Source organism: Brachyistius frenatus, unplaced genomic scaffold, assembly GCF_029030835.1.
Source record: "Brachyistius frenatus isolate BFR_SWC_R1_liver_20210118 unplaced genomic scaffold, ASM2903083v1 Contig_279, whole genome shotgun sequence".
NCBI lineage: Eukaryota > Metazoa > Chordata > Actinopteri > Embiotocidae > Brachyistius > Brachyistius frenatus.
Window position 1 is genome coordinate 82,501 of NW_027210878.1, and position 23,447 is coordinate 105,947.

The following is a 23,447-nucleotide window of genomic DNA, read 5'->3' on the forward strand; positions in this document are numbered from 1 at the left end:
GTGTTTCTTTCAACTCTACACTTGTATAATATTATAGTATTTAATCTACACTGATATTGTTTAGAATTCATAATTTCAATAATTATTTTTATTATTTTATAAAACATTGTGATTTTTAATAACCAGTGCACTCTGAGGACCAGACAACAGACCTGCTGTGATAATTTGGCTTGAAACGATTTGGTGTAAAACAAAGACGTTTCAGTTTACTTTTACTTTCTAAAAATTGTTAATTAGTTCCTTAAAAGTGTTTCTGAGATTGTTGGAGTGACTTTAGCTAACAACACCGAGATAACTGATGGACACATTTTATTCACTTTGGATTTGATGACAGAAGTTGAATGGGAGTCTATGGAGCCGGAGGCTTTTTGGAGCCGACCTCTAGTGGCACTCGCTGGTATTGCAGCTGAAGACACTTCTGGATCAGAACCATTTTACAGACCTGAAGCTACGAACTCTTTTATGAACAGTCTGCAGGAAAAAATACTGCAAGTTTGTTAACATGGATGTAAAAATATATAAAGAGAACTGAACACTACAGCACCACTCAGCTGGAAGTTCCCAGTGGCCACTTGCAGTACTGCAACAAAAGAAATCTCCAGGAGGCAAACCTCAAAGCTAAAAAAAATGTCTTGGCTCATGTGCCAAGTGAGCAGGACCCATCCATGATTCCAGTATGTAAAAGATTCTCAAGTTTATTTTTCTCAAGCATTAATTTTAAAAATGTTGTGTTACGTTTGTACCTTCCATAAGAAGGAAGCTGTACTGAATCATTATTTTACTTTTTCAGCGTAACTCTTCTGTCATTGCTGATACTGGTCAGAGATTGAATGTGATGATCATGCTGACTGCTCTGAATGTTTACAATTTCATGCACGATTGGAGCAATTCTGCAGAAAAAAAAAAACGTACCACTCAGCGGCTTTGCATCATCGCAGACTGTCCCTGGACCACCTGGAAGAGCTACCAAAAAAAAAAAAAGAGGGAAAATGAGGCTGAAAACAACAAAAACCCGTATTAAAAAAGAAGAGGAACTAAAAAACAATAAATCATCGTGTAAAATAAAGATTAAAACCAGTAAAAAACAAGCGTATGGCCCAATACTATCTACTACAGATGTCACGTGATTTATGGGATCTGGATTTCAATAACATGCAGATCAGCAATCAACGCCAAGGTCAATTAGTGCAGATTTTCATTTAAAAAACATCTGGACAAAGAGGGTTTGATGTGAGGAGACCCTCAACTTGTCTCGATGTGTTTCCTCCAGTGCATTCGAAAGGCCACGCCCCTTATTTTACTTGTAAATTCTTCTCCAAAAGGCCATAAAGCCACGACTACTTTAAAAGTTAACTTTTACTGTAATCATATAAATATTAGGATGGCAACAAACAAAAATAATTAGAAAAAGAAATAAAATTAGGTGAAGACAAATGCTGTGTTCCAGATGTTCTATTAGTGTTCCACATGTTGTATTAGTGTTCCAGATGTTCTATTAGTGTTCCACATGTTGTATTAGTGTTCCAGATGTTCTATTAGTGTTCCAGATGTTCTACTTGTGTTCCAGATGTTCTATTATTGTTCCAGATGTTGTACTTGTGTTCCAGATGTTCTATTAGTGTTCCAAAGTTGTACTTGTGTTCCAGATGTTCTACTAGTGTTCCAGATGTTCTATTAGTGTTCCAGATGTTCTATTAGTGTCCCAGATGTTCTACTGGTGTTCCAGATGTTCTTAGTGTTCCAGATGTTCTATTCGTGTTCCAGATGTTCTACTTGTGTTCCAGATGTTCTGATTGTGTTCCAGATGTCCGACTAGTGTTGCAGATGTTCTACTGGTGTTCCAGATGTTCTACTAGTCTTCCAGATGTTTGACTAGTGTTCCAGATGTTCTATTAGTGTTCCAGATGTTCTATTTCTGTTCCAAATGTTGTACTTGTGTTCCAGATATTATATTAGTGTTCCAGATGTTCTACTTGTGTTCCAGATGTTCTGCTTGTGTTCCAGATGTTCTGCTTGTGTTCCAAATGTTCTACTAGTGTTCCATATGTTCTATTAGTGTTCCAGATGTTCTATTAAGTGTTCTAGATGTTGTACCTGTGTTCCAGATGTTCTATTAGTGTTCCAGATGTTGTACTTGTGTTCCAGATGTTCTACTAGTGTTCCAGATGTTCTATTAGTGTTCCAGACGTTCTACTGTTGTTCCAGATGTTCTGCTTGTGTTCCAGATGTTCTATTAGTGTGTTCCAGATGTTCTATTAGTGTTCCAGATGTTGTACTTGTGTTCCAGATGTTCTACTAGTGTTCCAGATGTTCTATTAGTGTTCCAGACGTTCTACTGTTGTTCCAGATGTTCTGCTTGTGTTCCAGATGTTCTATTAGTGTTCCAGATGTTGTACTTGTGTTCCAGATGTTCTACTAGTGTTCCAGATGTTCTATTAGTGTTCCAGATGTTCTACTGGTGTTCCAGATGTTCTATTAGTGTTCCAGATGTTCTATTAGTGTTCCACATGTTGTATTAGTGTTCCAGATGTTCTATTAGTGTTCCAGATGTTCTATTCGTGTTCCAGATGTTATATTACTGTTCCAGATGTTCTACTTGTATTCCAGATGTTCTGATTGTGTTCCAGATGTCCGACTAGTGTTGCAGATGTTCTACTGGTGTTCCAGATGTTCTACTAGTCTTCCAGATGTTCGACTAGTGTTCCAGATGTTCTACTTGTGTTCCAGATGTTCTATTAGTGTTCCAAATGTTTTACTTGTGTTCCAGATATTATATTAGTGTTCCAGATGTTCTACTGTTGTTCCAGATGTTGTACTTGTGTTCCAGATGTTATGCTTGTGATCCAGATGTTCTGCGTGTGTTCCAGATGTTCTGCTTATGTTCAAGATGTTCTGCTTGTGTTCCAGATGTTCTGCTTGTGTTCCAGATGTTCAACTAGTGTTCCAGATGTTCTATTAGTGTTCCAGATGTTGCACTTGTGTTCCAGATGTTCGACTAGTGTTCCAGCTGTTCTACTTGTGTTCCAGATGTTGTATTAGTGTTCCAGATGTTCTACTTGTGTTCCCGATGTTCTATTAGTGTTCCAGATGTTCTACTTGTGTTCCAGATGTTCTACTAGTGTTCCAGATGTTCTACTGGTGTTCCAGATGTTCTACTAGTGTTCCAGATGTTCGACTAGTGTTCCAGATGTTCTACTTGTGTTCCAGATGTTCTATTACTGTCCCAGATGTTGTACTAGTGTTCCAGATGTTGTACTAGTGTTCCAGATGTTCTACTTGTGTTCCAGATGTAATCTAGATGTGATCGAAGTAAGTGTGTGAGGAAGCTGCAGCTGTTCCTGAACACAACATGTTTCTTTTCCACTGCTGCTGCTGGACAGAAGAATCAGTGTGTTTACTGAGTGTTAAACAGAGGACACAAAAACACACTGATTTCTGGGTAAAATAATTAAAGATATTTTGGAGGGTGATGTGGTCACATGATGAGGTCATTTCCTGTCAGTGCACAACACTAACCTCCTGCTCTACAGAGTCCTGAAATGGAGGAGCACTATTAGTTAGTGTACGGAGGGAAGTTTGTCACCTGGAATACAGCAAACGTTGTGACTGGACTCTGGTGAGATAGCAGGAGCTCAAACTGAACGAATGACTGGAAGCGATGTCTCGCTTTTTAATGTCAACACAGCAGAGCTAATGTCAAGACATGATATTGTTGAATAGTCAAATCTATTTATAGCAATGCATATATAAAAAACCTGATTATACATTTCACATGTAAAGTATTGGACCTAAAATGTTACGAGAAACTGCGTCAGAAATAAATGCGATGGAGTAAAACAGAAATGTAGAAGGATGGAAGTTTAAAGTAGCAGGACATAAGTAAAGTACAAGTACTTCTGATACTTTACTCTGATTGTACTAAACTAGAATAACTTCTAATATCTGACTGATCACATTTCAATGAGCTCCTGTTGACATTAAATTCACCAGCGCTGCTGTTGGTCGTGAAAATGGAATGAAAAAGAAAACAGAACTTGGAGATGATTTCTGCAGAAGAAGCAGCAACGGTTTCAAACTCGCTGATTCTTGGTCGTTTTCAGGGTTCGTTCATCTAAGTTGTTCTTTGTCATATCTTCACGCTGTAATTCAGTTTTTTTACAAAGTATAAAAGGCAACAGAAATATAATTTGCATTTATATGCTTCAATGTTAAATGCCAATAAATGGTTCTTCCTCCTCATCAGGTGTTTGTACATTATTCAAATTATTATTCAATTGTTAATGCACTTATTTATATAATAATTTCACGTTCACTAAAAATGTCATGATTGTGACATCAAAGAGGATTTAAAGTGATTGTTCCCTGGTTTAGTTAAACCGAGGTTTGCAGGTTGCACTGATCTGTCGTCTGTTCCGCTCTTATCCGCAACGTGACGTGACGGCGTCCGTCTCCTCGCGCGTTTTTCCACCGGGCTCCGAGGAGGACTTCACCGGAGGACTTCACCGGAGGACCACCGGGCTCCGAGGAGTACTTCACCGGAGGACTTCACCGGAGGACCACCGGAGGTCCACCGGAGGTCCAACGGGCTCCGAGGAGGACTTCACCGGAGGACTTCACCGGAGGACCACCGGAGGTCCACCGGAGGTCCAACGGGCTCCGAGGAGGACTTCACCGGAGGACTTCACCGGAGGTCCACCGGGCTCCGAGGAGGACTTCACCGGAGGACTTCACCGGAGGTCCACCGGGCTCCGAGGAGGACTTCACCGGAGGACTTCACCGGAGGTCCAACGGGCTCCGAGGAGGACTTCACCGGAGGACTTCACCGGAGGACCACCGGAGGTCCACCGGGCTCCGAGGAGGACTTCACCGGAGGTCCACCGGGAACTGTGTGTTCCGCGCATCTCCGGAGAGCACAACTTTACTGAACTCACCCTCCGACAGCGTGACGGTGGCGGCGGCGTTGACCGTGACCGGTAACGGGATCTCCGCGTCCGAGTCCCCGGTCGGCAGGCTGATGATGGTGGCCTCCCCCAGGAGGTTACAGATCCGCTGCTGCATGGCCGTGAGGATGACGGGAACCGGAGTGCCGTCGGCGGACGTCCCTTCTATGGCAGCCCGCGCCTGGGCCACTTTCCGCCGGACCTCCGTCTTCATGTCGGACCACTTCTTCTTGACCTCGGGCAGCTCCCTCGGACAGGTGGTGACAGCGTTCACCTTCTTCAGGATGTCCACCCACGCGTTGTTCTTGGCCATGTGGGTGACTCCGGCGTTGAAGTGGTTCACTAGTGTGTGCTTTTGTTTCTCTATTTCTTCTACAATAATTTCCACCTCTCTCTCCGAAAAATTCATTTTTCTTTTTTTGGCGGCCGATGCCATAACCGTAAAGAAAAGCCCTCTTTAGGAGGTATAATTGTGCGTATTGTACGCAAAAGTAGTGGATTTCCTGAGTGGATGTGCGCGACGTAATGGCTTCCAGAATCGGCTTCTTCTTCCGACTAACAACGCAAACGTTAGCGGGCCATGGAGCCCCGCCCACTGCACCCCCATTGGCTGGAAGTCTCGTGGTTGATGCCGTATTCTCTGTTACTATTGGACTAACCGCACGCCAATCCCTCAACCAGCCAAACAAACTATGTACTTACTAACTATGTGAGCTCACTTCCAGCAGGACTTTAAACCTTTAAAGTTCGCCAGTACTTTCTCCAACAGAAGTGGTGTTTTCATTTTATTTTAATTTTGTGTCAACATGTCAATAACAAAAATATGCAGGTTATCCAACAGCAGGAAGTTAGAAAACCAAAACCACAAACACATGCAATAATTCAAAAATACAAGGCTCCAAAAACAGCCCATGATGTATTCATAGTGAGGGTGAAAGAAAGAAAAACAAAGAAAAAACATCAAATATGAACAAAATGCCATGAAAACTGCATTCTGTAAAACATAGGAGTGTTTTTTAAAAACATGTTAGCTGAGAAAACATCAACTAACAGCTTGAAATCATTTCACACCAGCTGAAAAGCTTGTAGTGATCTTTAAACGACTACTTTAGCATGGTGCAAAAAGTTGAGAGATTTAAGATGTTTCTTATCCATCACATGAACGAACCCGTCCGATTCAATACAACTGAAAGAGCATCTTTGCTCAGCATCATGGAGTCAGACTGATATCACAGGAGACACCGAGGCTGAATTCTGTGAAACAACTGGCAAGTTCTCCGAGACGATGGAACAACTTACCCGACGAATACCTTTTCAAGCGGACCGGGAAGACGTGCTGCCGTTTTACAGACGATAGCTTTCTTTTTCTTTGTTTTGCACTTCTATGAAGTTGATGTCAAAACTGCTCGTGATATTTTCAAGCATCCTCGTTCTACTTTTAACCCTAAAACGAACACAGCTGCAGGTTCCTGCCATCACACGTCTTTAGTTTCCTGAACGCTTCAACACAGCAATCAGAGCAACTGCTCCTGAAATGCAGCTCCATTTGTGCACCGACTCCTGAGTGCTGGAACGCTTTGTTGTTTTTATGTGAAGACTATTTTTACTTCAACCTCCCTATTTATGGCACATACATGTACGTTTCTTATGTTGTTTTGCCCAAAATGCGGAATTCTATCAAATGCAGCAACACTTGCCCAAAAATAATTTCTCCATGTGGACAATAAAGTATATCGTATCGTTAATCACAAGGAAGGTCTAAATTTAGTCCAAAACTTGGACCAAATCTGCTGCTCTGCGCCAACAAAGACTTTCATCCAAACTTTATTGGAGCCGATTCACACGGTGGGAAAGTCGTCACGTACATTCGCTTACGTACTGTAAGCAAGTACAATTCTGAAGGACTCTTAATTTCCTCTCTACTTCCTCTGCCCTCCAGTTCAGAGGGACATTTAGCAGCACATTCGTGATGTCTGAGTTGTTCCCTCTTTGCTGGGAGCTCGTCATGTCGAGGTCCGTCAGGCGAGCAGCTTACATGGCAACCTGCAAAGCGCTTTGAGAACTTTAATAGTGGGTCAGACAATAGTGTGAAACATTAAATGCCTCTTTTGTTAAGAAATAGTCCAAAGCACAAAACTATCAAAGATCAACTAATTTAAATAAATCATCACATCTGAGAAGCTGACATCCTCAAATTTGAGGTATTTTTTCAAGACGAATCACCAACACGCTCGTGAAGAAGAGCCGTGAATGTCTTTGGACGCCGGCCTGTTGTCCTCGGGGGTCTGGAGGTCTGCTGGGAAGTCAACAGGACGTCTCCTCAAGTTCACAGGCTTCATTCTGGAAAGATGATTGTGTTACGATGGCCAGACGTGAGCGTCCTTTAAAACACTATCCATGTTTTAGATTAAGATGTTTAAAACAATGGTCAACACAGTTTCAGTGTATACATTTTTAATTGACTTTTTTTTTTTTTTTCAAAGATACGAGCAGACCTCATCTTTCATTTAAGCTTCTTTTTTTTCATCTTGACCATGTGGATATAAAAAACAAGTAAGTGTAGTTTATTTTGTACTGAAAGTGAAATTCATGTTTTTCCGTTAGCAGTGAGGTTTCATACCAGTCCAGTAACTTTCAGCAGACAACGATGGCACGTGTTCCACTCCCATAATGCAAAGATAAGTTAAGGCCCATTTAAATAAGACTTCCAATGTAAAACAGAGGACATTGAATTTGATTGGCAGATCAATGAATCCCTCTGATGCCAACGCAGGTGTTGGAATATTTACACATCTACAACAGACGACATGAACACATCATGAAGTACCGACGAAGTAAAAGTAGAAACTGCAAAAGGGTTTTCATTTTAAAACAATTGTGATCAGTAATTATCAAGTGTTGCAAATAGAAATGGTAAAAGCCAGAAAACTCCTAATTGGTGCCTATTAATCTGCAGCTTCTGTATAAATGTGACATTATGTAATAACCAGTCGCTCCCACTCAGACTGGTGATCAGTGATGACTGAAGCATTCACCCCGTCCCAGTCTGACCAACTGCGCTCCCATCGCGGTGTCCATGAACGTCCTGTCTGCAGCTCACGGAAACACAGTTTGGCTTCAAGTAAGACCAAAGTCAGGAGCTCGCCCTCCTCTGGAAGGCTCTCGGTGAACCTGGAGCTGCCGCGTTCCAAACTAGTGGAGCAGGAAACCTCCGGAGACGCCGCCGGTGGCCGAGGGTGCAGCTGATCCCACTCAGGGAAACACCTGAAGTCCAAAGAAAGCTAAAACCTCCAAACCTTCATCTGTGCCGACCGAACGATTTCTCTCCCAGCAGTGGAAATGTGAGGTCAGCGCCCGTCTACCATCTCAACGCTCTCCATTCCCTCGTCACACGCTGCCGTTTACTTGGAGGAAGCTGGGTCCAGGTGTTTCAGGACTCCTCCCACCAGGTGGAGGCTTCCCGTGATGAGGACGTGGATCTCGGCCGCTTCGCAGAGAGGAGCGGCTTTAGCCGTGATGCTGGCTTTAACCGGTAGGACTCTCTGGGCCGGGTCGGCCAGCACGGAGTCTCTACCCTGGGTGATCCACTGGAGGGCGCTGAGGATGCAGGGGAACACCAGGGTGTCCGGCTTCCTGTCCGGGACCAGCCTTCCCTCGATGAGCAGCTGGGTGGTGTTCCCCTGATCGTTATGGAGACGCCAGCTCCTCTTGTTGTCCAAGCAACGAGTCAGCATGTTCTCCACCGACACATTGAAGTTCTGCTGGTCTGGGAAGGAATGAAAGACAAGATGAAGACCAAGAAGCAGAGACTTCCGAGAGCTGCTCTCAGCGTCCGTGGAGTTTCTGGGTTCGTTCAGGCGCTGCTTTAATCTGAACGCTGGAACACACAGGGGAGTCTGCATCACTATGCAAGACGGTGTACGTTTCCATTTCTACTGTCAGGCCAGACTTTACATGGTTTGCTCAAAGATTGCTTAATTAATGCAGTTGTAGCTACATAAAGACAAAACCTGTGTTCTCAAGCCTTCCCTCCGAATCTAGCACACAATTCTCAAGAAAATTTGTAAAAGAAAATGTTAATACATCCATGTTATGTGATGTTAGGATCATCCAGATGCTGCAAACACCAAATGGATGTAGAAGTACTTAAAAAGTGGAGGTCGAAACTCAGAGTGAAGAAGAATGTAAAGAACGTGATGGAAATGTGGCGTTTTATTTGAGGAAAGTTAAAGTTGCATCAATGCTTTATTGAACATTGAAGTCGTTCCTCAGGAACGAAACTTCCATTCAAACACCAGCTTACCGACCGCTGCTTCTCCACTCAGGCTTTTTATTTTTGGTCCTGATCCCTGTCTGTTCTTAAATATGTCCGATATGATACTTATAGTCTAAACATGTCCACTCCAGTTAAAAAAAAAAGAAAAAAAAAAGCAAATGCATGTATTTCCCAAAATGTTGAACAACTCCTTTAAATAATCTGTAGCACTTTGAACTCAAACTAAAAACTGTGCTATTTAGAGAATTAGAACAAGTGTGTAAAAGTAGAAGAAGTGGTACAAACAAAGCCAACAGGCTGAATGAGCTCACCTGCGTTACAGGAAGCGATGGCTTCAGTGATGTTCGGGCAGAAAACAGCAAAGTCAAAATGAGATGGCTGAAAAGAAACACAATTAGTGACGCTCAACAAACTCTGAAATATGTCTCCAAACATCTGTAAACAACTGCTGAGAATGAATTCACAAATAAAAACCTTTGAGCATCACATTTCTGAGGAAATTAAAATTACAATTTACTAAACAAATCAAAGTTTTAACTATTTGTACTTTGATCTTATACTCAAGTTAAAAAATTTCACTTTGAACAGTAAAAGTTTTCTCTACACTACTACAACACTATACTACTACTACTACTACAACACTATACTACTACTACTACTACTACTACAACACTATACTACTACTACTACTACTACATACTACTACTACTACTACTACTACTACTACTACTACTACAACATACTACTACTACTACTACAACACTATACTACTACGGCAAAATCCATCACACAACAATAACACCGTTGGTTGTCTGTTTTCTTGTTTGTTTAAATCTTTGCACTATTGTTTAGTTAGTTTTAATTTAATTAGTCTATTTTTATCATCCACCCACCCACCCATCCATCCATCATCCACCCACCCATCCATCCATCCATCATCCACCCACCCATCCATCCATCCATCCATCCATCATCCACCCACCCATCCATCCACCCACCCATACACCCACCCATCCATCCATCCATCATCCACCCACCCACCCACCCATCCATCCATCCATCCATCATCCACCCACCCATCCACCCACCCATCCATCATCCACCCACCCACCCATCCATCCATCCATCCATCATCCACCCACCCATCCATCCATCATCCACCCACCCATCCATCCACCCACTCACCCATCCATCCACCCACCCATCCATCCATCCATCATCCACCCACCCATCCATCCACCCATCCACCCACTACACAACAGCTGTACTCACCACCAGCAGTTTCAACATGGCTGCCGAGTCTCTCTCTCCTGTAGAGTTGAAGAGTAGAACTCGGGTCACCGGGCCGCTGCAACACAAACACATCGAGGTGCCATGTCTCTTTAGCAAATGTCTCAAGTGTATAATAATAATAATAATAATAATAATAATAATAATAATAATAATAATAATAATAGAAATGAGCAGCAGGTATTAAAACTAATATGAACAGCTTCATGATGAAAACATTTTACACCCTGTTGAACAGTCCTTTCTTTAGAGAAGCTCATCTGGGACCTCGTTCAGAACCGGGCCAAACGCAGATGGTGAAGCCAGGTTGTAGAAATTAAATGGGAATCATCATTGAGTACAACGCCTCACAACTAATTTCACATAATATATAGATCCATTTGATCATAAACATTCAGACCAACGGGGTTCTGTTTTAAGCCTGACTGATTTAACGGTCAGAATCAGGATAACATCAAAGATCATTAAAGAACCGCAGCACAGAAGAGCGTTCTTTAATATGTTCTAATATTCTGCATAATAGTTTAATGTAGACTTTGTGTGTAAAAGCATTTGATCTCATTTATAAAAATGACAATTATTTGGATTTCATTTGGAACGTCAACTACTTTAAAACAAGCGCTCCTACTCTCCATCAACCAATGACAACGCAGCGTTACACACCACGATGCGTATCGGTGGAAAAGCAGAAGTACGAGACACCGTGTGCGTCTGGAGGTTACACTTCATATCAGTACTGAACATTATTCATCCCCTTGTTACAGTGCGACGTTTAATCTTCGAGCACCTCCTGTTACCAATAATATTTCATGAAGTTGCTTGAAGGATGAGGGAGTGATGCTCACCTGGCGGTCCTTTCATGCTGGGCTGCAGTCTCTCTGAACCAGTGGACGCAGGCCTGCATGCTGCGCATGGTGTGAGCTCCGTCCAGGAAGTAGGTGACCGCCCCATGTCTCAGAGTCTGATTCCTGCCGGGCCACTTGGTGTCTGCCAACCCTGAGACCAAACACACTCACTCAGCCAGCAAGAAAGTTTTTATATATCTATTCATATAAATTCTGATTAATACCAGTTGAATCCTGGATATCTGTAATCTTTCTTGTGTATTTGTCTGATTTGTTTGCCGGAAGGTAACAAGACGTGAACTTTCTTCTTTATATAGCTGACGATACACTTTCAGGGACTGACCTTTCACCATGACGGGGCTGAGCTTGAAGGAAGTCGCCTGAAGAGCGCTGGTGTTCTCAGCACTGGTGGAGGGAACATGTTTATCTGTCGGGAGGGAACAGTTTTATCTGTTGGGAGGGAACAGTTTTCATGAAGCTGAGACAGCCTTAAGCTCTTTCAAACATTAAACAGATATCTCTCCCATAGTTTCTTATTATTATCTGTTGTCTCCATTCAGTTCCTTCGCTCGTGTAGTTTCTGTTCTTTCTTTTCCAGATGTCCCGTCATGGAGCTGCATGTCTCTGCTCTGTGATTGTCGACCCACCAACAGTTCATGTCTTGTATCTCTATGCTGTCCTTTTCTCTCTCTGCTCTCCTCTCACCTCAACCGGTCGAGGCAGATGGCCGCCCACCTCTGAGCCTGGTTCTGTTAACAGATGCTCCGCCCACCTCTGATCCTGGTTCTGTTAACAGATGCTCCGCCCACCTCTGAGTCTGGTTCTGTTAACAGATGCTCCGCCCACCTCTGATCCTGGTTCTGTTAACAGATGCTCCGCCCACCTCTGATCCTGGTTCTATTAACAGATGCCCCACCCACCTCTGATCCTGGTTCTGATAACAGATGCTCCGCCCACCTCTGAGTCTGGTTCTGTTAACAGATTCTCCGCCCACCTCTGATCCTGGTTCTGTTAACAGATGCTCTGCCCACCTCTGAGCCTGGTTCTGTTAACAGATGCTCCGCCCACCTCTGATCCTGGTTCTGTTAACAGATGCTCCGCCCACCTCTGAGTCTGGTTCTGTTAACAGATGCTCCGCCCACCTCTGATCCTGGTTCTATTAACAGATGCCCCACCCACCTCTGATCCTGGTTCTGATAACAGATGCTCCGCCCACCTCTGAGTCTGGTTCTGTTAACAGATTCTCCGCCCACCTCTGAGTCTGGTTCTGTTAACAGATGCTCCACCCACCTCTGATCCTGGTTCTATTAACAGATGCTCTGCCCACCTCTGATCCTGGTTCTGTTAACAGATGCTCCGCCCACCTCTGAGTCTGGTTCTGTTAACAGATGCTCCACCCACCTCTGATCCTGGTTCTATTAACAGATGCCCCACCCACCTCTGATCCTGGTTCTATTAACAGATGCCCCACCCACCTCTGATCCTGGTTCTATTAACAGATGCTCCGCCCACCTCTGATCCTGGTTCTGTCGGAGGTTTCTTCCTGTTAAAGGGAGTTTTTCTTCCTTCTGTTGGAGGTTTTTCTCCCTTAAAGAGGAGGTTTTCCCTCCTAGCTTATGTGGGAATTGTTGAATTGTTGGTTTCTCTGTATAATATTGTAAAGTTCTGCTGTAAAGACTTTAATGTGTTAAGTGCCATGAAATAACCTGTGTTGTGATTTGACGCTATATAAATAAAATTGAATTGAATCTTCATGTATGTGTTACAATGTTTCCCAAACAGGATGACCGTAACAAAAAGAAGATGTAGACCAGCTTTGATGAGGCCGGTTAAACTTCCCCATCAACGTGGTTACGAGTCTCAACCCTGGTTGTAATTTTGTCATTTGTGTATGTCTGCAGGAAGCCGTGCAGTCATTACAGTACAAACAGACCCATTTGGGTATCCGATGGGTTTCCATGTCCAATCACCGTACTGGACTTTATTAGCATCACAGAGGAAGTCTGCAGGTTATGTTGGTAAAACGGTATCACAGAGTAAAATCAAACATCACCGTTTCTCCACATACAGAATTTATGAGAGCAAACTAAGCTCTTGAATAAATGACTTAATGACATACTTTATTTTTTTTATTTCACTTTATTAATCCCCGAGGGGAAATTTCTTTGCTACAGCAGGGGGGCTCTCGGGGGAGCTGCTGCAACAGGCTGCCACTAGTACAGTTCAAACGTTAGCAGACTTACCCACGCCACCCGGTAGACATCGTTTCTGCAGCCAGGTGTAACTCAGCTGGAGGGCCAGAGAGGCATTGGAGCGCTGGTGCTGTCCTGCCAGGCCCAGGTGCAAAGGTCCACAGTCTGCCTGGTAGTCGTTCAGCTCTGGACACACCCACAGAGGACTCTGCAACAACAGGTTCGACGGGATTACATCAAGTTGGAGGCACGTTTATTAGAGGCTTTATTTTCTCCAGGGGACAGAGTAAAATGACTGAAAACAGACACACTTACTCGGATCACTTTGGCTCGATCCTTGAGCACAGCCATCGCATCTTCTGGCTGTCTGACTGTGAAGGCAGGAACTCCTGTCTGCAAACACATGAGCATGATCAACAGCAGCAGAGAGTAGAAACAACACAAGTCCACTTCAAAAAGAGCTTCAGTATCTGACCACTATTGAAAACAGCAGTCTCCAAACTCAAGGTCCACTTCTGCTTTTTCCAGAACTTTCAACCATATTTCATAGTATTCATCAGCAGAGGGAGGATGCTCACTTCTCGTTACAGTTCTTCTGATCACTATGACTCATCGTGCCAACACACCTTGAAGATGCCTCCTTTTTGCCAGGCAATCTTTTCGATGGTGTCTCCCAGAATCTGAGTGTGGTCGATGCCCAGTGAGGAAATGCCACAGACCCACGGCCTCCTGGTGACACAAGCACACTGGTTACGTCTTATTCATACAATGATAAAAGTGGTAATACAAACCTAAACTCAATGCTGGCAGTTTATCCTTAACTACAAAGCACTTTTTCCAAGTAACAGCACACTTCAATGCAACTTTAAAAATGACCTGGGAAGGTCATCAGCATTATTGGTTGTGAGACCACGTTACTGGTGCTACTGCAAAACAAAACCATTTGTTGATCAAACATGTACTGAAACGCTGCTCACACCAACATTATTTTTTATTGCAGGTGTTCTGACACACCCTGAAGTATAGTATAGTATAGTATAGTATAGTATAGTAGATAGAGATAGATAGTTACTTTATTAATCCCCAAGGGGAATTTTTTTTTTACACAACTTCCTACAAGCAACAGGACTTTACTTTGTGTTCCCATTCAGTTTGAAAAATGTCCATCAGGCGTTGTTTTCATGATAAAACAAGCAAACCACTTCTGACTGTGTGGATCTATCAACAACAATAGAGGGTCATCCACCTCCGCTCTCCATAGAGACAAAATGGAAGCTCTTATTGGCTCCAGTGAGGCAGAGTGAGATGCCATGTGGATACCTAAACCGGCTATTACTTACTGCTAATTTCATTTATTAGTTATTATTATGTGAAGCTTTATTGGTAAGTAATGATAATATTGTAATTGTTTGTTTCTTTAGGGATTTTGTGACAAAGATGAGTGTAATGAGTGTATGTTGAGATGGTTTATATCCATAGAATCACAAAGAACCCTTATTTTCCCAGAGAGATCTAATACGAGTGCACTTGTGCACCGTAGCACTGCAGCCACTGGACTGTTCAGGGGTTATATTCATTTTCTGTGAGAAATCATATTTCTCTTATTTTGACATAAAGCAGCGAACCAGACACTACAGCTACTATGGTGAAAAAAGCCAGTTTGTAGCACAAATAAAACAGCAGGGAATTCACAACTCTTTGGTTTTTTTCAGTGAATAACAAAACATGAAAACTGACCCCGAATTTAAAAAGGTAGCTGACTTAAGTGGAACCGATGACTGAAGCGTTTCATTTGAGTCGGTGAACATTTTCAACTTTCACCTCCAAAAACAGGGGCCACCAAAATATGCTCTTCCCACTTTGTAACTATTACAGCTGTATCATATGAGTATTCAATGATGGACTGTGTTACTGAAACCAACAGACTGTTTCCTACAAAGCACTGTGCAGGTGTGTGGATCAAAGACTGACATGCAGTATCTGTTTCCTCTGTGCCATTGAGCCCATTGTGTTGAAAACTATTTTAAAAAACAGACAATGATCCCCACTGCTGCACTGAGTGACATGTTCTGTCTACCATTGAAACACTGCACTTTTATTTTGACTGTAAAACACAGACTCAACTCCAGTATTTGTTCTCGGCTGTCTGATACAGTTTGATATTGTGGATCAGATATTTTATTATGATACTCTAGACTGGATAATAAACATCCGCAGCCTTTTATTGGGTCCAAAATCTCAATAAAAAAATATTACAGCTGCTGCATGTCTTTGGATCGAAGTCATGTCAGTCGTCAAACAGAACTGAGGCGTCATTTACTAAAACACAACACAATAATGCTAATTTTGTTACAGTCAGTAGGTTCAACCCTTCAATAGAGAATCTTACCGTATAATGTTGGTGCAGTCGTACGCTCCACCAATACCAACTTCAATCACAGCTAAATCCACCTGATCAAAGACAAAAGCCGTTTAGATCCCAGGAAAGTCAGAGCTTAACAAGAAACTTCATTGTTGGCCTGATCTAGAGCAGCGTTCTCCACAACTACAGGCTCAGGACTCATTGTTGGAGTAAATCTGAGCTCCCACAGGATGATCCGTTACAATTACCAACAATATATGAGCTTTTATGAAGTTGTGCACAAGTATAAAGAAATGGTTAATTTCCTGAAGAAAAACCACAATACAGTGAAACCTTATCTGTATCAAACTTAAAAGGGAATTTGCTTAAATCACTTCAGCGCCAAATGATGAGTTTATAACTGTTGTCATCTATAATGACCCACTGGGTTCTCATCTATTGACTTTAAGTATACCTTCTCTTGAAGGAAGACATGGAAGGCCAAGATGGTGAGGAAACGAAAGTATGCTGGCATCATCCCTCTGTGGGCATCCTGAGGAGGTCGAAGAGGAAAAAAACAATGAGGACTGCATCACTCTGCAACAATATACACCAGGAAATGTAAACCCTTATACCGTGTTAGCGTTTTCTTAATCCAAGCATACTGTAGCAGCTAAACATAGCAGACAAAGCTGCTGATTCAAGCATTTTTTTTTTTTTTTTCAGTAATTTGAGTAGCGCCAGGCATTTTTACACTGAATGGTACTACACAAGATGTATCTCAGTATTTTCAACAAAGTAGGCTCAATGTTCATTCATTCATTATCTACTTCGACATTCGTTCAGTCAAAGCCACATCTGAGCCACAAGAAGCCCTTTTATTAAAAAGTCAATATTTATTAGATTCTGTGAAACTCTGGTTGAGGAAGAAGTTGGTCTGCAGCAGTGTTCCTAGTATTGGAGGTTGACCTACGACGCAGCTGCAACTTTATTTTTTGGGAGAGGAGGCAAGGGAGCTGACTTTGTCTCACCTTTTAAAACTAATGTTATATTATTTTGCGCTACGAATCGATTCATACTGAGGTCAACTCGCACACAAGTATACCATCATGCTTAGCTGATAATGAGAGAACAGCCAGCAGGCAGATGTCCACAATGAAGAAGCAAAAGGTGATCACGTTTTTCAGGATTATCAAAATCATATTTCTTTTTTTTTTTTTTAGAGCTAAGTGACATTTAACTGCCGTTCCTTACTACGGCTGCAGTGAGCTGTTCACAAGAAAGCTACACAGCAACCACAAGCCAGACAATCAAACTGACAAAAGGCCATTTTGAACAGGGAACTGCACCAATCACATGGAAATACACTCACAGGCCAGTTCATTAAGTCATTTATGGAAATATCTGATTAGCCAATCACGTGGCAAAACTTGTAATGTGACCAAAGTGTGCCGTCACGAGGGTCACACTCATCCGGACTTGAGGGATCTCATTTTATACTGAAACTCAATTATAACCTGTGACACTGATGAAATACACCAAAGTTCTCCTCATGCGGAGAATACAGAACGGATGCAAGATCGGGTTAAAGACAAAATAAACAGAAATCCCTGCTTGGGATGGGATCACTCCATTAGCCTCTGTTCACCTGAGACAAAGCCTGGGGCTGTTTTAAACTGATCTTACCTTAGTTTCATCCAGACGTCCATAAACCTGCCAAAAGTATTTGGTGAAGAGCTCTTTTCCGATGGGCTGCCCATTGATCCGGATCCTCTCCCTGACTTGGACCAAATGTGGGGAACTGCAACCAGGAGGGAAAAGTCACAACATGTGCACGAGACTCTTTCCATTATATTCCAAAATACACCGACACAGATGTCACCTTTTTCATTTAACATGTAAATTATACAATATTTCACTTGCTTGTCTCTGTAATAAATCGGTATCAACCAATCAGATATTACATCTCAGAACTGATTTCTTAATGATATTTTAAACAAACACAGTGATGCATGACATTCAGACAGTCTACGCCTGTACATCTGTATTCAGGCTAGTTCAAATACATACATGCTCATCTGTGCTGGATTGTAAAACTAATCAAGTTTCTCAAAAGCATTTCCTGTTGAGGAAATAAACTTTCACTGTGAAGAGTTCAGTGTCCTTCAGGTCCATAAAGTCATATAACAAACTCAAAAGTAAAGTGACGGCCCTCTTCCACCGTGTTGCAACAAGAGACTCAAAACTTTAGTTTTCCAGTTGCTGTTTCTCTACACCGGACGAAAATAAAATGAGCGATCACTCCCCACGTTTATTTTCTGCGAATATATTAATAATTATTAATTATATTGTATGTAAAATGTCATTCTAGGATAAATATAGAGTTGCTATATTTTAATGTTGACAATCCCACTGATTACAATGGTAGATGATTAACAATTATTAAATGTTAATATGTCCAACCTTCCGACAGTGTGTTGCAGAATGACCTTTGAACATTAGAGACCCCATTGTAGAAGACACAGCCTATAAAAAACCCTTGGGACCATGTTTAGAAGCTAAATGTGCAAACTGGGAAGCATTACGAGATCTGCTGGAACATTTCATGCGTCTCCAAAAGAAATCATAAATATCACATTAATACCATGCTGGGTATAAATGTACTGCTGCAGAATCATGAGCTGATCAAAAACAAAGTGCAACAGATTTGACAGAAAGGGAATCTGGAAATCAGTAAAACTCTTATGACAAAGCAGTTGTCGCTACTACTAGCCAAACACACCTGAACTTTTTTTTTTATTAAGTCCCCAATATTTAGTATGTTAAACGTAGGATGTTAAAAGTACCAGGATGTTCTACTACACCCGGTCCTACTCTGCAGCATGCTGCTCCAGCTGTTCTGACCCACAACCCTCTGCACCAGAAATACGTCACATCGACTGAGCCGTCGAGACAGTTGGTGGCGCTGATGCTCCGCCCACAAAATGAAGGAGAAGAAGAAGAGGAGTCTTTTAAACAAAGCGTACTTGTTCCAAATCGCATCCTTTTTCTTTTTACTACTAACTACGGATCGACGGATGTGACAAAGTGGGTCAAAGTCATGCATTTGTATCATTTATTACAATATATCCGAGTGTCATCCCGCCACAGTTCAGGTTGTTTGTGCTGAATGTTTTTCCCTCTGATGCCTCAGACCATGACACTTGAACTGTGTTGACATTCAGACCCTGGCGTTCGACTTCAGTCCACAACCCAGCGAATGTCAAATAAACCCGAGCTGGTCGCGCTCCTGACCCGACCCGACCGTCTTCGTTCCTGGGCAGTGACTTTCTGACCCTCCTGAAAAGCGAACACCTCTTCACGCAAGTTCTCTGAAGCATTTCAAGTGTATCTGTCGCCAGTTTCTCCAAAGCTGGATATAAAAACTCGATGTGCGCTCTGCTCTCATGTCACACGTACCAGTGGTCAACAAACACTGTGAGTAACACAGATGCTGAGTTTGATCAAGTGAAACATGTATTCAAAAAGTTATTGTTTCCCGTCTGAGTTACCTGTAAAATCCTGTGTGGAAGCCATAACTTCTCAAAATCTGCTCTGTGAACGCACATGTTGACCCCTGAAAGACAAACGCAGACGCTCAGAGGCCGTCGCACGAAGCCGTGTTGGAAGCTCAACAACCTGCGTCTCCTGCAGTTAATGAACTCCGGTTTGAAAACAGGATTGCATGATGGTCTGGTTAGAGGTTGCATAACGGGAGCTTAGAGCTGAAAATGAAAAGGAACAATCTATGTTGTAAATGTAAACAAACGGTTCAACCGGGTGATTATATATCTATAACTCAGACTTCTTTACATCTATATGTGAAAACATCTGGATGACAGTTGTATGGTCCAAAAAACAAACAAAAAACGAATCCTGGCCGGCCCTTTAACAAGCAACACAAGACAGCAGGTTGTGTGAGGTCAGCTCACTTTGCCCTTTGTTCCCGTCACATGGATGATGTTCAGATGGTCGAGCTCCTCCACCTGAGAGAGAGAGAGAGAGAGAGAGAGAGAGAGAGAGAGAGGGACACACACACATTAACTCGATTCTCATCAACGACCCCTAGGTGGTTCTCCGTGGTTCTCTGTGGTTCTGATGGACTCACCGTGAGCCCGGCCCGCTCCAGGAACCCTCTCATGGCCTGCAGCTGCAGCTGAGGGTTGCTCCGCTCCCTCCGGACCTGCTGCAGAGCGCTGGCGTTGGTCTGCAGCGTGTTCAGGGTGCAAATGGCATCCTGTAACGTAGAAAGCACGAGACAGAAGTGTGAATATGAGGCAGCATCATAACCTGTGAGTCAAACATTAGTCACAGACAACTTTCATGCAAATGTTTTGTGAAAGCAGCTCATCAATCAGAACCAGGGTGCCGTGACTGGACTATCTGACTGCAGCTTGTGCTGAAGTCCAGCTCTTATCCTTCTGCTGATAAGATCACAGCACCGGTTTGATCAGCCAACAACACACCTCAGAGCGACACAACGTCGGCAGTACAAGATGTCACTACTTTTCTTACACTCTTTCCATTATTTTCACTAATCTATTCAACATTTAGTTCCTCCAGCCTTCAGTAGACAAAGATGACGTGGACAAAACGTCGATGAAGTTCAAGTGAAAGACACTTTCCCACAAGCTGGATTTGGAAATAATTGGTGCCTAAATAATCAAGTGTATTAATCATTAAACTAAATCATCTCTGAAGGAATTGCAAACATTCATCATTTTCTTCTCAAATGTGACATGTTTTTTTGTTGCACTGTAACCTGCCCATGTTTGTGATCCACGTTACTCCTCTGGGCCAGAGAGCTGTCGACATCGGACCACCAGGCTGACAAACACTCACTGAAGCAGTCCATTCATCCGCTGCTCAAAATAGTACAGCCCCGATACAGCCCCGATAGAGCCCCGATACAGCCCCGATAGAGCCCCGATACAGCCCCGATACAGCCTCGATAGAGCCCCGATAGAGCCCCGATACAGCCTCGATACAGCCCCGATAGAGCCCCGATACAGCCTCGATAGAGCCCCGATACAGCCCCGATAGAGCCCCGATAGAGCCCCGATACAGCCCCGATAGAGCCCCGATAGAGCCCCGATACAGCCCCGATACAGCCCCGATAGAGCCCCGATAGAGCCCCGATACAGCCTCGATAGAGCCCCGATAGAGCCCCGATACAACCTCCATAGAGCCCCGATACAGCCCCGACAGAGCCTCGATAGAGCCTCGATAGAGCCCGACAGAGCCTCGATAGAGCCCCGATAGAGCCCCGATAAAGCCTCGATAGAGCCCGACAGAGCCTCGATAGAGCCCCGATACAGCCTCGATAGAGCCCGACAGAGCCTCGATAGAGCCCCGATAGAGCCTCGGGTTCTGTTATAATCAACCCAAAGTCCTCTTCTTAAAAAACACAGTTTTACATGCATGTCAAACTGGCTCAAGTCAAACCAGAATATGACATCACAGAAGAAATGTACACCACATGTTGGTTCCCATGTCGCCCTTCGATGTAGAGCTGGTCAGGTAGGTAGAGCTCAGGTAGAGCTCACGGTAGAGTTCAGGTAGAGCTCAGGGCAGAGCTCAGGTAGAGTTCAGGTAGAGCTCACAGTAGAGCTCACGGTAGAGTTCAGGTAGAGCTCAGGGTAGAGCTCATGGTGGAGCTCAGGGTGGAGCTCACGGTAGAGCTCACGGTAGAGTTCAGGTAGAGCTCAGGGTAGAGCTCACGGTAGAGTTCAGGTAGAGCTCACGGTAGAGCTCAGGGTAGAGCTCACGGTAGAGATCAGGTAGAGCTCACGGTAGAGCTCAGGGTAGAGTTCAGGTAGAGCTCACGGTAGAGTTCAGGTAGAGCTCACGGTAGAGCTCACAGTAGAGCTCACTGTAGAGCTCACGGTAGAGTTCAGGTAGAGCTCACGGTAGAGCTCACGGTAGAGTTCAGGTAGAGCTCACGGTAGAGTTCAGGTAGAGCTCAGGTAGAGCTCACAGTAGAGCTCACTGTAGAGCTCACTGTAGAGCTCAGGGCAGAGCTCAGGTAGAGTTCAGGTAGAGCTCACAGTAGAGCTCACGGTAGAGTTCAGGTAGAGCTCAGGGTAGAGCTCATGGTGGAGCTCACGGTAGAGCTCACGGTAGAGCTCAGGGTAGAGTTCAGGTAGAGCTCACGGTAGAGTTCAGGTAGAGCTCACGGTAGAGCTCACAGTAGAGCTCACTGTAGAGCTCACTGTAGAGTTCAGGTAGAGCTCACGGTAGAGTTCAGGTAGAGCTCACGGTAGAGTTCAGGTAGAGCTCAGGTAGAGCTCACAGTAGAGCTCACTGTAGAGCTCTACTGTAGAGTTCAGGTAGAGCTCACGGTAGAGCTCACGGTAGAGTTCAGGTAGAGCTCACTGTAGAGTTCAGGTAGAGCTCAGGGTAGAGTTCAGGTAGAGCTCACAGTAGAGCTCAGGTAGAGCTCAGGGTAGAGCTCAGGTAGAGCTCACGGTAGAGCTCAGGTAGAGCTCACAGTAGAGCTCAGGTAGAGCTCAGGTAGAGCTCACGGTAGAGCTCACGGTAGAGTTCAGGTAGAGCTCACGGTAGAGCTCAATGTAGCGCTCACGGTAGAGCTCACTGTAGCGCTCACGGTAGAGCTCAGGTAGAGCTCAAGTAGAGCTCACGGTAGAGTTCAGGTAGAGCTCACGGTAGAGCTCAGGTAGAGCTCAGGGTAGAGTTCAGGTAGAGCTCACGGTAGAGTTCAGGTAGAGCTCAGGTAGAGCTCAGGGTAGAGTTCAGGTAGAGCTCAGGTAGAGCTCAGGGTAGAGCTCAGGTAGAGCTCACGGTAGAGCTCAGGGTAGAGTTCAGGTAGAGCTCACGGTAGAGCTCACAGTAGAGCTCACTGTAGAGCTCACTGTAGAGTTCAGGTAGAGCTCACGGTAGAGCTCAGGGTAGAGTTCAGGTAGAGCTCAGGTAGAGCTCACGGTAGAGCTCACAGCACTCGCTCTTTCCACACTAACTTCCATAGGTCTCTTACAGTTACTTTTCCGGTTTGACATTGCCCGGCTCCTCGCCAACAGAAAGACGTCGCCATGTTCAGCTTTAACACTTTGTACTAAACTCAGAAGCAGTTTCCACAAACTTGTCCAACTAGCACCGGTGTCTAGCTAGCTCGTTAGCATCTGGTTCAAAGATGGTGAAGAACAGCGCGTCTACCTGGTACTCCATTCCCGGTAGCTGAGGAGCCGTCTTGGTGCTGTAGTATCTGACCGAAAGGCTCGCCAAGGTGCACATCCAGTCCCGCCTTCGGAGCCGCGCGGTTAAACCGGAGCTCCGCCGCCACACGCGCGACCAGCACGCCATCATTGGACAGGAAGCCGCAGCCAAATATGGGAGGGTTCTTTTCATAGGCGTAATGACGTCACGACACGACCCGTTGCAAACTGAAACATTAAATTGAAATTTAGAAACAGGCAGATCAAGGAAAGAACAAGTTATTTATACCAGGATAAGGATGGCAGTCCGACTTAAACCGGACACTTGGTATATTAGGGAAATATTATATTA

The 23,447-nt window shown here is 43.8% G+C and overlaps 2 protein-coding genes across 3 annotated transcripts in view; both read right to left on the reverse strand.

The window, feature by feature from the left end:
• naif1 (nuclear apoptosis inducing factor 1) overlaps positions 1-5,483 on the reverse strand; it is a 7,337-nt gene extending 1,854 nt beyond the window's left edge. For both annotated transcript variants that reach the window (XM_069721959.1, XM_069721958.1), the window contains exons 1-2: positions 4,932-5,483; positions 913-963 (exon numbers count right to left, since the gene is read on the reverse strand). In XM_069721959.1, coding sequence (XP_069578060.1) covers positions 913-963; positions 4,932-5,376 — 496 coding nt within the window. In that variant the 5' untranslated portion in view covers positions 5,377-5,483. The remainder of the gene's footprint in view (positions 1-912; positions 964-4,931) is intronic.
• A 1,876-nt stretch (positions 5,484-7,359) lies between these two features.
• Positions 7,360-23,243, reverse strand: fpgs (folylpolyglutamate synthase). Its single transcript, XM_069721966.1, has 15 exons — positions 23,097-23,243; positions 20,032-20,160; positions 19,856-19,909; positions 19,436-19,500; positions 17,571-17,685; positions 16,360-16,437; positions 15,933-15,994; positions 14,170-14,272; positions 13,859-13,936; positions 13,595-13,751; positions 11,695-11,778; positions 11,352-11,502; positions 10,489-10,564; positions 9,528-9,594; positions 7,360-8,706 (listed from the first exon to the last, which is right to left on the reverse strand). Exons 1-15 carry the CDS (start codon positions 23,241-23,243, stop codon positions 8,342-8,344), a joined length of 1,731 nt encoding a protein of 576 aa, XP_069578067.1. The 3' UTR covers positions 7,360-8,341.
• Between the last annotated feature and the right edge of the window lie 204 nt (positions 23,244-23,447).

Bases quoted from the DNA above. Each gene is read 5' to 3' on its own strand.
- fpgs (XM_069721966.1), bottom strand. From the start codon at position 23,243: ATGGCGTGCTGGTCGCGCGTGTGGCGGCGGAGCTCCGGTTTAACCGCG. The intron at 19,501-19,855 runs GTGAGCTGACCT...TTTGTCTTTCAG, and splicing joins TGACGGGAACAAAGGGCAAA to GGGTCAACATGTGCGTTCAC. The intron at 9,595-10,488 runs GTGAGTACAGCT...GTTTCTTTTCAG, and splicing joins CCATGTTGAAACTGCTGGTG to CCATCTCATTTTGACTTTGC.